Source organism: Schistocerca nitens, chromosome 3 (assembly GCF_023898315.1).
Source record: "Schistocerca nitens isolate TAMUIC-IGC-003100 chromosome 3, iqSchNite1.1, whole genome shotgun sequence".
NCBI lineage: Eukaryota > Metazoa > Arthropoda > Insecta > Orthoptera > Acrididae > Schistocerca > Schistocerca nitens.
Window position 1 is genome coordinate 927,965,493 of NC_064616.1, and position 13,180 is coordinate 927,978,672.

The 13,180-nt window shown below is 39.8% G+C and overlaps 1 protein-coding gene across 2 annotated transcripts in view; it reads right to left on the minus strand.

Annotated features, from left to right (window-relative positions):
• Positions 1 to 13,180, minus strand: part of LOC126249002 (LMBR1 domain-containing protein 2 homolog) — a 122,149-nt gene that overhangs the window by 15,935 nt on the left and 93,034 nt on the right. For both annotated transcript variants that reach the window (XM_049950586.1, XM_049950585.1), the window contains 2 exons: positions 8,502 to 8,741; positions 6,422 to 6,620 (listed from right to left, as the gene is read on the minus strand). In XM_049950586.1, coding sequence (XP_049806543.1) covers positions 6,422 to 6,620; positions 8,502 to 8,741 — 439 coding nt within the window. The remainder of the gene's footprint in view (positions 1 to 6,421; positions 6,621 to 8,501; positions 8,742 to 13,180) is intronic.

Sequence of the window (13,180 nt, forward strand, 5' to 3'; positions counted from 1 at the left end):
TCTTCTGCAGACTGCTAAAACGTAGAGGCTACATTTTATAGATATAAACTGATGAAAATACATGTTCACAAAGTACCTTAAACCAGTTATATGTATTATATGCTGGTATCTGGAACTCTCATGACAAAGTAATTAATTCACTTCAATTTATGTTAACTTCTACTTTTAAGAAATTCTGCAAATTTAAACTGCATGTTTTAACCATCATAAACTAGTTTATGGTCAGCTTAGTGGCTAACATGAACTGCAATGGAAAGCACTATACAATAAAAAATTATTGAGGAAAAATTAAGTAGTAAGTGTGTATTATTTCCAAATTCTAATATAGTTTCTCCTGTTTGTGAATTATAAGCCTGCATGAAACGGGGAGGCAAAGCAAAAAGAAAGTAAAAATTATTCCTATCAAGAAGGAAAGAAAATGAGGAATCACTGTCCCGCTGATGATATCATTAAAAATGGGACACAAGTTTGGATAGAGGAAAGATAGAGAGGGAAATTGGACATGTCCTTTGAAAAATACCCATTTCAGCATTTGTCTTATCCGATTTTGGGAAACCACTGCAAATTTTTATCAGGACAATTGGACTCAACACTGAATCATGCTCAGTCCCTCAGTTCCAAGGTGAGGCCAGTCTACTTACCACTGTGCCATTTCACTCACAAGGGAACGTGCTGAAGCGTAAATAAATGATTTTGATGAAACTTGGTGGGTGTGTAGACAATATAATGTAATATGTATTTTTTTTCTTCAGCCCAATTTCACTTTTAAGCAGTGAAACACGCCCCAAAAGGTAAATTGGCATATTTGGTTTGGAGGCAATATCTTCAAAATGATGATATACAAACTACTGTTTCATATAGAAGTTGATATGTAATTAATGTCCTTGAAAAATGTATACTCAACATTTGTAATAATTTGAAATTTTGCAAACTACCCAACTATCAATTAATTAACTTTAAAAATTGAAATTCTTGTTACAACATAAATTAAGGAAGCTTTCAGGCCACATGCATCCCTGTGTAACAAAGCTGGTTTCTGAAATACCATTTTCAGAAAATAAGCTGCACACAATGTGCTGTCAGAGTATTTTTAACATACCCAATTATAATATCTTAACACTCACATTATTATTCTAATTATTTGTTTTAATTGTATTTATTTCATGTACTAATTGTTATTTTATATTTTACATTCACACACACACATATATATATATATATATATATATATATATATATATATATATAAACATGATGTGACTTACCAAATGAAAGTGCTGGCAGGTCGACAGACACACAAACAAACACAAACATACACACAAAATTCAAGCTTTCGCAACAAACTGTTGCCTCATCAGGAAAGAGGGAAGGAGAGGGAAAGACGAAAGGATGTGGGTTTTAAGGGAGAGGGTAAGGAGTCATTCCAATCCCGGGAGCGGAAAGACTTACCTTAGGGGGAAAAAAGGACGGGTATACACTCGCACACACACACACACACACACACACACACACACACACACACACACACACACACACATCCATCCACACATATACAGACACAAGCAGACATATTTAAAGACAAAGAGTTTGGGCAGAGATGTCAGTCGAGGCAGAAGTGCAGAGGCAAAGATGTTGTTGAATGACAGGTGAGGTATGAGTGGCGGCAACTTGAAATTAGTGGAGATTGAGGCCTGGCGGATAACGGGAAGAGAGGATATATTGAAGAGCAAGTTCCCATCTCCGGAGTTCGGATAGGTTGGTGTTAGTGGGAAGTATCCAGATAACCCGGACGGTGTAACACTGTGCCAAGATGTGCTGGCCGTACACCAAGGCATGTTTAGCCACAGGGTGATCCTCATTACCAACAAACACTGTCTGCCTGTGTCCATTCATGCGAATGGACAGTTTGGTGCTGGTCATTCCCACATAGAATGCGTCACAGTGTAGGCAGGTCAGTTGGTAGATCACGTGGGTGCTTTCACACGTGGCTCTGCCTTTGATCGTGTACACCTTCCGGGTTACAGGACTGGAGTAGGTGGTGGTGGGAGGGTGCATGGGACAGGTTTTACACCGGGGGCGGTTACAAGGGTAGGAGCCAGAGGGTAGGGAAGGTGGTTTGGGGATTTCATAGGGATGAACTAAGAGGTTACGGAGGTTAGGTGGACGGCGGAAAGACACTCTGGGTGGAGTGGGGAGGATTTCATGAAGGATGGATCTCATTTCAGGGCAGGATTTGAGGAAGTCGTATCCCTGCTGGAGAGCCACATTCAGAATCTGATCCAGTCCCGGAAAGTATCCTGTCACAAGTGGGGCACTTTTGTGGTTCTTCTGTGGGAGGTTCTGGGTTTGAGAGGATGAGGAAGTGGCTCTGGTTATTTGCTTCTGTACCAGGTCGGGAGGGTAGTTGCGGGATGCGAAAGCTGTTGTCAGGTTGTTGGTGTAATGCTTCAGGGATTCCGGACTGGAGCAGATTCGTTTGCCACAAAGACCTAGGCTGTAGGGAAGGGATGGTGGTGGTTAGTGTTTAACGTCCCGTCGACAACGAGGTCATTAGAGACGGAGCGCAAGCTCGGGTGAGGGAAGGATGGGGAAGGAAATCGGCCGTGCCCTTTCAAAGGAACCATCCCGGCATTTGCCTGAAGCGATTTAGGGAAATCACGGAAAACCTAAATCAGGATGGCCGGAGACGGGATTGAACCGTCGTCCTCCCGAATGCGAGTCCAGTGTGCTAACCACTGCGCCACCTCGCTCGGTGTGTAGGGAAGGGACCGTTAGATGTGGAATGGGTGGCAGCTGTCGTAATGGAGGTACTGTTGCTTGTTGGTGGGTTTGATGTGGACGGACGTGTGAAGCTGGCCATTGGACAGGTGGAGGTCAACATCAAGGAAAGTGGCATGGGATTTGGAGTAGGACCAGGTGAATCTGATGGAACCAAAGGAGTTGAGGTTGGAGAGGAAATTCTCGAGTTCTTCTTCACTGTGAGTCTAGATCATGAAGATGTCATCAATAAATCTGTACCAAACTTTGGGTTGGCAGGCCTGGGTAACCAAGAAGGCTTCCTCTAAGCGACCCATGAATAGGTTGGTGTACGAAGGGGCCATCCTGGTACCCATGGCTGTTCCCTTCAATTGTTGGTATGTCTGGTCTTCAAAAGTGAAGAAGTTGTGGGTCAGGATGAAGCTGGCTAAGGTAATGAGGAAAGAGGTTTTAGGTAGGGTGGCAGGTGATCGGCGTGAAAGGAAGTGCTCCATCGCAGCGAGACCCTGGACGTGCGGGATATTTGTGTATAAGGAAGTGGCATCAATGGTTACAAGGATGGTTTCTAGGGGTAATGGATTGGGTAAGGATTCCAGGCGTTCGAGAAAGTGGTTGGTGTCTTTGATGAAGGATGGGAGACTGCATGTAATGGGTTGAAGGTGTTGATCTACGTAGGCAGAGATACGTTCTGTGGGGGCTTGGTAACCAGCTACAATGGGGCGGCCGGGATGATTGGGTTTGTGAATTTTAGGAAGAAGGTAGAAGGTAGGGGTGCGGGGTGTCGGGGGGGGTCAGGAGGTTGATGGAGTCAGGTGAAAGGTTTTGTAGGGGGCCTAAGGTTCTGAGGATTCCTTGAAGCTCCGCCTGGACATCAGGAATGGGATTACCTTGGCAAACTTTGTATGTGGTGTTGTCTGAAAGCTGACGCAGTCCCTCAGCCACATACTCCCGACGATTAAGTACCACGGTCGTGGAACCCTTGTCCGCCGGAAGAATGACGATGGACCGGTCAGCCTTCAGATCACGGATAGCCTGGGCTTCAGCAGTGGTGATGTTGAGAGTAGGATTAAGGTTTTTTAAGAAGGATTGAGAGGCAAGGCTGGAAGTCAGAAATTCCTGGAAGGTTTGGAGAGGTGATTTTGAGGAAGAGGAGGTGGGTCCCGCTGTGACGGAGGACGGAACTGTTCCAAGCAGGGTTCAATTTGGATAGTGTCTTGGGGAGTTGGATCATTAGGAGTAGGATTAGGATCATTTTTCTTCGTGGCAAAGTGATACTTCCAGCAGAGAGTATGAGTGTAGGACGGTAAATCTTTGACGAGGGCTGTTTGGTTGAATCTGGGAGTGGGGCTGAAGGTGAGGCCTTTGGATAGGACAGAGGTTTCGGATTGGGAGAGAGGTTTGGAGGAAAGGTTAACTACTGAATTAGGGTGTTGTGGTTCCAGATTGAGTTGATTGGAATTTTGAGGTTTTGGGGGGAGTGGAGCTGGAAGTGGGAGATTGAGTAGATGGGAGAGACTGGGTTTGTGTGCAATGAGAGGAGGTTGAGGTTTGCTGGAATGGTTGTGAAGGGTGAGTGAGTTGCCTTTCCGGAGGTGGGAAACCAGGAGATTGGATAGTTTTTTGAGGTGGAGGGTGGCATGCTGTTCTAATTTGCGGTTGGCCTGTAGGAGGATGCTCTGAACAGCCGGTGTGGATGTGGGAGAGGAAAGATTGAGGACTTTTATTAAGGATAGGAGTTGACGGGTGTGTTCGTTGGCTGAGTTGATGTGTAGGTGAAGGATTAGGTGGGTGAGGGCAATGGATTGTTCAGTTTGGAACTGGTATAGGGACTGATGGAAAGAAGGGTTGCAGCCAGAGATGGGAACTTTAAGTGTGAGGCCTTTGGGGGTTATGCCAAATGTCAGACAAGCCTGAGAAAATAAAATATGGGAGCGTAATCTGGCTAGGGTGAAGGCATGTTTGCGGAGGGAATGTAAATAAAACTTAATGGGGTCGTTGTGGGGGTGTTGTGAGGGTGACATGGTATTAGAAGGTGGAATGTGTAACATGAGGTTGAAATGAAAATGAAAGATAAAAATATATGGGGAGAGATAAAGGTGAACTAGAAAGCAACTGGAGATCTGGTATGGAAAAAGGTGAAAAAGTGTTGGTTAAGTTGATCCTGTGGTGAACTTGGGTTGGTAGGCAGCAATGTGCATAAAGGTTAGGTGGTTGTGTTGCCGCTAAAACACGTTAAAGGACGGAGAAATTCGGGAAAATTTCGAAAAAACGTGTAAATGTATTAAAAGGAGTGGTGTTGTGGTGAAAGATTACGAAAATGGGGCTAACAATTGTAAATAATGACGTTAAAACCTGTGGGGAGTGGCTAAAAATGATCAGTGATGAGCGAAAAACGGAAGTGGAAATATAGTGAAAGTTATTAGAACTAGCCGAAATGGTTGTTTTATACATGAAAGCAGCTGTTATTGAACTAGAAACGGTGGATTTTATAGCAGCGGTGGTGTTGAAAGCGGAAAATAAATTTTTTTGGTTATGGTTTGGAAGTGGGTTACGTATTATTGAGTATATATAGGCGGGATAAAATTGTATAGTAGATTACGGTAAAAAGGGGAAGGTGAATACAAAGTGAGACTACTGGTAAAAACAGAAAGAGAAAATAAAGAGAAAATAAGACGACAGGAAAGGTTTCGAAATGCAACAGCGACAATAACAAACGTAATTGTTGGGTTCAAATTAATGATATGGTTATAATAGAGGGAAACATTCCACGTAGGAAAAATATATCTAAAAACAAAGATGATGTGACTTACCAAATGAAAGTGCTGGCAGGTCGACAGACACACAAACATACACACAAAATTCAAGCTTTCGCAACAAACTGTTGCCTCATCAGGAAAGAGGGAAGGAGAGGGAAAGACGAAAGGATGTGGGTTTTAAGGGAGAGGGTAAGGAGTCATTCCAATCCCGGGAGCGGAAAGACTTACCTTAGGGGGAAAAAAGGACGGGTATACACTCGCGCACACACACACACACACACACATATCCATCCACACATATACAGACACAAGCAGACATATTTAAAGACAAAGAGTTTGGGCAGAGATGTCAGTCGAGGCAGAAGTGCAGAGGCAAAGATGATGTTGAATGACAACACTTTTTATATATAATCGCTTCGAAGATATCCCCTTGAAACCTAATATACCAAATTAACTTTTAAGATGTGTTTTATTCCTTAAAAGCAAAATTGGGCAAAAACAAAAAGAAAAAATATGTATTGCTTTATTTTGTCCACTCTTTACATTTGTCCAGTTTCATCGTGATTGTTTATTTGAACATGGAAATGTTCCCTTGTCTGTAAAAATCTTAGCGCATTCTCACACATTCAAAGTGGTACTATGTTTAAGCCATTTTTTTCCTTTGTCAGTTCTTGCCCTTACTATCCTAACACTACCCAATGAAAATATATCACTAATTCCTTCACTCAATCTGTTTTCTGTATTTCAGGATCTTACTCCTATTGATCCATATCCACCCAATAGTATGTTGTGCCTACTTTTAGCTATTTTTAACAAGTACCAGCATGTATGCTTGTTGAAATTCCACACAAAAATTGACTCTTTAGTATAGTAAGTTTTAATGCATAGTTTTGTTTCTATGAGCCTACCTCTTCTTATGTGCGCTCTTCCATCAGCAACCAAGTCTGCAGTTTCTTCATCACCCAAAAACTGGTGAAATCCTATCCATGACACAATACGAGACCCAACATTAAAGTAAGTTGCAAGGCAAAATGCCAGGACGGCTATAGGAAAATATACATTGAAGCCATCCGATATAATGGGCACAACATCCATATGTCCCATTACCTGTTAAAAGAAAAGAAAAAAAATATATATTTTCACAACTATGTATGCCATCATGTCGATGTTTCCATAATACATACAATTCTGCTCTGATACATAACTAATAAAAAATTTATATTTGAATGTGTGTGTGACTACAATTTACGAATATTGTGAAAGTAATATACAGTAAGAGGTGATTTTTAAATAAATACATATTTTGCTGTATCGATATCAGAGTATATGTAAGAGATTTACATTATCTTGCAGTCACAAAATGTATGACTTGCAATTAGCTCATGTGATGTAAGATGGCACTCACAATACAACTATTTCTCAATATAAATAAGAATCAGGAAGTAAGTAAACAGTAGAAATTTTTTGACAGTAACAAATATCTCACATGTGAGTGGTTCTTCAATGTCCAGGAAGATAACATCATAAAAATAACAAACTATTTCAGTAACATACCAGCCTGCTATCATCTAGTAACCTAAAGTACTGAAGGTAACCCCACACAAGTGATGATTATTTATGTTTGTGTACTGCCCATCCCACTCTTCAGCTATACCCAAAATGAAAAAGTTTATGAATCTGCACTAACAAGACCACTGGTATTAACATCCTTGTGATGAACACTGCCTCCCTCAACCTTTGTTGGCATTTGTTTTTGAGCAGGTCTACAATATGTTTCCATATGTTGCTCGATTGAAATCTGATGTCTCAGTTTACTAAAGTATTGGCAATGCAAATGTCCACTGACTCTCTTACAATCATTATCACATTAACTCCCTCCATCAGAGTATTAAGCTCAATATGAATATAAGCAGAGGCAGTCACTCATCACTTATGAATGTCCTAATTTCATGGACAACAGATGGGTCTCTTGGACAGAGGATCCACTGCCTTGCATATAATGTAATACTCCGAGACAACATATTCACTCTCATTACCATATGGGAACCTGCCTTACACATATATGAGGTGCAATTTTGAGTGAAGCAATGCCTCATGCAGAGAGGAGCTGGCACGTAGACATAATATTGCAAGATTTTTTTTATCACAACCTGGGCACATTTTCAGCTTTGGTATAATTGTGTCACGTGGTGGGGGCTATGCAAAAATATATAATCCTCACAAATGTGTGCCCCATTTCAGTGAAACATACCTAAGATTGATTTGCATCAAATAAATAAATTACATAAGCAAATGATACATGGTCAACATTCTTACTAACAAGAACATCCTGTAATCATGAACAATGACTGCAATACAATAAGTGAATGTAGCACTAATTTCTCACTGTGTTAAAGTGTTTAGACTGCTCAAGGCTTTATCATGACTGACTATAGAAGGGAATTGGAAAAACTGAGGTAAGGAAACACAGATGGTCAAAAGCAGGACGTTTACAGAAAAGGTTTAGCAACAAAACTATGGGGTAGGTTTTGAAAGAGCAGAGAAATGGGGGGTTATCCTGAAATGAGTGGAAATGCCTGGCAGGAGTTAAGTTTTGTGTCCAGACAACTGGTTCTAAACATTTAACATTAAGGTATTGTTATTAAAACCAGGTATCCAAAGTGACCTAATTTTGTGTGAGCAAACAAAACTGTCATCATGTTTGTCACTCAAGGGTAGGAAGCTGATATATCTACAACGTGTAACTCATGCTCTCAATTTCACAACAAAATAATGACAGCTAGAACTCAAACAGACCAGGAAAATGATATCCATTGGATATATTACATAGGTGGTACTAAATGGAATATAAACTCATTGTCTTTTCAATTTCAGACTTCATAAAATTCAAAAAAAAAATTACACAATGATGAAAAAATAAGTGCCTACAACTAATTACTGTATCCGTGCCACTCAAAAGTAGTATTGTATATATACAACAGCACCTACCTGTGTGTAGTAAGTCTCCATGATGTGTGTTTTTATGACATGGCTATCCATGTGGATCAGTCCCAAAAAATTTAGGCAAATAGGTGGTGTGAGCCTACATAACATCATTCCAGAGAAGATAAGTGAATATTCATCTGTCTGATGATGTGGAGCAAGGTAGTAGAGGTTTAAAAATTTAATCTTGAGAACTGTAGAATAGGCGCAATAGCACAAGTATGCAATGACCAATGTTGAAAGAACCTAGTGATTAGAGAAATACATATATTAAAAAATTACATGGCTGAATGAAAAAGCACTACAAAATCTCACCAAAAAGTTTTGCAATAAATCCTTCAAATTAAGAAAGATATAAGAAAATACCTAATTAAAAAAGTTATGTTTCTTTTCTTTTTCTTAATTTTCTTTATAATTTATTATATTACAATGGATATAAATGAAGCAAAAAAAACAAAAATATATTTTGAAAAATAGTAAAGTAGTTAAATACTCAGTGCTCCCACTGATACATTAATTCAAAGTCTTCCTTACTTTGGCCAATATTGCTTGTACATGCATTCTAAAGCTTTCCCACTTTTTCAGATTTATTCAGAACAAAGAAAGGAAACTTCTGATTTAATGTCTCAATGCCAACACAGTCATTTGAGATGAAGTATAAACTCAGATTAAATAAATATAGACTTGGAAATCAGCAGTGACCTTGTTGTGTTATGGTTGTGGTGGTGGTTACTAGATGTTTGAAACTGATCATTAGTGCCTGTACTAAAATGCTTGTACCAAGCATGACTACAATTTGTGAGACCACTATTTACGTAAAACTAAAACACTTGCAGAACAATTATGGAAGTCAGTTTACAAAACATACCACAAAAGAAATAGGCTAACCAAAGTACTTAGAAAAACTAAATCAAATGCATGTGTCAGGCTGAACTAAAAATGGACGATCTTCCACTCTGCAATAAAAAATCTTGATTAGATTACATTATATTTACTTTCATTCCAACTGATCCATAGTGAGAAGGTCCTCCAGGACATAGAACATGTCAGAAAAATAATAATACATTACACATTACTGCAATGAAATGGTGCAGAAGTTAGATCATACGTGTCAGTTGGTTCTACTGGGAAATTCATCAATGGAGTAGAAGTAGTTGGCCACCAATAAATTCTTTAGGCTTCTCTTAAACTGAATTTCATTGGTTGTTAAGCTTTTTATGGCTCCTGGCAAGTTACTGAAAATGTGTGTTCCTGAACAATGCACATCTTTTTGTACAAGAGTGACTGACTTTAAATCCTTGTGAAGATTTTTCTTATTTTTAGTATTGATTCCATGAACTGAGCTGTTGGTTTGAAAAACTGATATATATTTTAATGGCAAATTTCATTAAGGAATAAATATATTGGGAAGCAGTAGTTAGTATCCCTAGTTCCTTAAACAGGCCACTACAGGATGTTCTTGAGTTCACACCACATATAACTCTTATTGCACATTTTTGTGCCCAGAAAACTTTAGCTCCGCTTGATAAATTACCCCACAAAATAATTCCATATGACATTATGGAGTGAAAGTAGGCATAGTATGCCAGCTTTTTCATTTTTATATCCCCTAGGTCTGACAGAATTCGCATTGCAAATAGAGATTTGTTTAGACACTTCAGCAGTTGAATTTATTATCAAGCTGTAATCCCAAGAATTTAACACTGTCCATTTCTTCTATCTGCTTGTCATCATATGTTAGGCATATACTCGTGGGACACTCCTTACAAGTTCTGAACTGCATGTAATGTGTTTTTTCAAAGTTTAGTGACAAAGAATTGGCTAGGAACCAGTGATTAATGTCCACTAATATTTTATTAGCCAATCTTACTGAAACTACACTTGATTTGCTATTTATTGCAATGTTTGTATCATCGGCTAACAAAATAAACTTGGCATTTGGTAATGTTACTGATGAAAGGTCATTATATACACAAGAAAAGGTAAGGGCCCAAAGATGGAACCTTGTGGGACCCCACATGTAATTAGTTCACAGTTGGATGATGCCTGATAGCTTAATACATGTCTCTTTCCTAATACCACCCTTTGTTTCCTGCGAGAGTTATAAGATTTGAACCATTTTGCAGTGTTTCCTATTACACCATAATATTCTAATTTACTTAAAAGGATATTGCGATTTACACAGTCAAAGGCCTTTGACAGATCACAAAATATACCAGTTGCCTGCAATTTTTTGTCTAATGCATTAAGCACATTTTCACTGTAAGTGTAGATAGCCTTCTCAATATCAGAACCCATTAGAAATCCGAACTGCGACTTTGACAGTATGTCATTTGTGATAAATGTTGTAAAGCAGATTGTACATTACCTTTCCTAAAATTTTTGAGAATGTTGGAAAAACTGAAATTGGACAGAAATTTCACACTATTTCTTTATCTCCCTTCTTAAACAGTGGCTTAACTTCAGCATATTTCAACCATTCAAGAAATATTCCACTAATAAACAACTAGAATGAGATTTTCACTCTGCAGCGGAGTGTGCGCTGATATGAAACTTCCTGGCAGATTAAAACTGTGTGCCTGACCGAGACTCGAACTCAGGACCTTTGCCTTTCGCGGGCAAGTGCTCTACCAACTGAGCTACTGAAGCACGACTCGCGCCCGGTACTCATAGCTTTACTTCTGCCAGTACCTCATCTCCTACCTTCCAAACTTTACAGAAGCTCTCCTGCGAACCTTGCAGAACTAGCACTCCTGAAGAAAAGGATATTGTGGAGACATGGCTTAGCCACAACCTGGGGGATGTTTCCAGAATGAGATTTTCACTCTGCAGCGGAGTGTGCGCTGGTATGAAACTTCCTGTCCTGAAAGAAAGGATACTGTGGAGACATGGCTTAGCCACAGCCTGGGGGATGTTTCCAGAAATAAACGACTAGTTACACAGATAGCTTAATATGTTACTTAACTCAGAATCACATTCTTTAATTAACTTTGTTGATATGACATCATACCCACTAGATGTGGGGGTCAAATTCATATTATGGAAGTTACTTGAAACGTCTGGTCTGAGGTCTCCCATGGCAGCATCTACAGAACCTGACAATCCCATCTTTTCAATAACAATTATAAAATGTTTGTTACAACGTTCTGCAACACTATACACATGTCATCAATGTATCACTTACTCTTAATGCTATTTGCCCCTCTTCATGTCTGGTTCTACCAGTCTCCTCCTTCACTATATCCCATATTGTCTTTATTTTGTTATCTGATATGACTATCTTTTCCTTGTAATATATTTGCTTTGATGTCCGTATTACAATCTTTAATATTTTTCATTATTTCTTGTAATGTGCTATAGCATCAATTAGAACTATTTCGAATTGACAGATACAGTTTTCTTATTGTTTTACACGATACCTCTATTCATCGAGTAATCCATGGCTTCTTTGTAGACTTTGCTCTAACCTTGGTAAGCTTTTGGGGAAAACAGTGTTCAAATAAGGTAAGCCCTTTATTAGCAAAAGTGTTATATTTTTCATTCATGCCATGAGCACTGTAAACATCATGCCTGTGAATGTCTTTGAAGAGTGTCCTAAAATAATCAATTTTCGGCTTATTGATTACCCTCTTGGGTTCAGATTTAACAGATTTTATATCCTGTTCAGTATTAACATTTAACAAAAGGAAGACACGGTGCAAATATGCTTCTCTGGTTTGCCGCCGGATCATATTGTGTAACTCGCACAATATTTCATCGATGCAACTGCTCGACATCATCAGGTGGTGGTAGCTGCTGCTGTCACTGCTGCAAGACGCAACTGGTGATAATCGCACGGCAACGTCAGAATTTATCATTCCGGGAGCAGGCAATACGCGTGCACGGGAAGACACTCGCAGTTGGAGGAAAGTGGTGATCCTGGTGCCCTTTGCTGGGAGCCGCAGAAAGGCCATCCGCACGTGCGCTATGGGCAATGACTGTGCTGCTGGACACTCCTGCGGTTAAAGTCTGAACTAAATCTCAGTTGCGCATTGTGTCACTTGATGAATCGGAAGTTCTTGTTTTCCCTGTTTTCGATTTAATGGCAGCCAGTGCTGGATTCCAGATGGCACTTAGTTGAAAACCTGCATCCCTGTTGATAAGATTGTCTGCCATATAGATATGTATGGGCTCCTTAACAACACAGAAAGATGATGCTGGGGATAAAATTTCCGTCTGTTAGTAAAGCACATGATGTCCTGTGTCCAGGCAATACTCCACTACCGCTGATTTATCAGGTTGCCCCAGACGTGTATGACAATGGTGTTTGATGCAATGTTCTTGCATGGTTTGGCATGTCTGTCCAATATACGATTTTCCACACTGGCATGGGATTTTATACACGGCATGTTTCCTAAGGCCAAGATTGCCTTTGACCGAGCACAATCATTCCTCAATTTTGATGGTGGCCAAAAAACACACCTGATGTCATGCTTTTTGAGGATTCTTTCTATTCTCGAAGACATGCCACCAAAATAGGGCAAGAACGCTGTTGAAGTGCGTGCCTCCACATCTTCATTTACATCCTTGCTTTGAGTTTGCTTAGAACTGAATTAATGGTGTATATGCCTATCGGAATAGCCATTCTGTTGGAATATCGTTCTCAGGTGTTGTAGCTCACCAGGTAGACTGTCGGCATCTGAGAC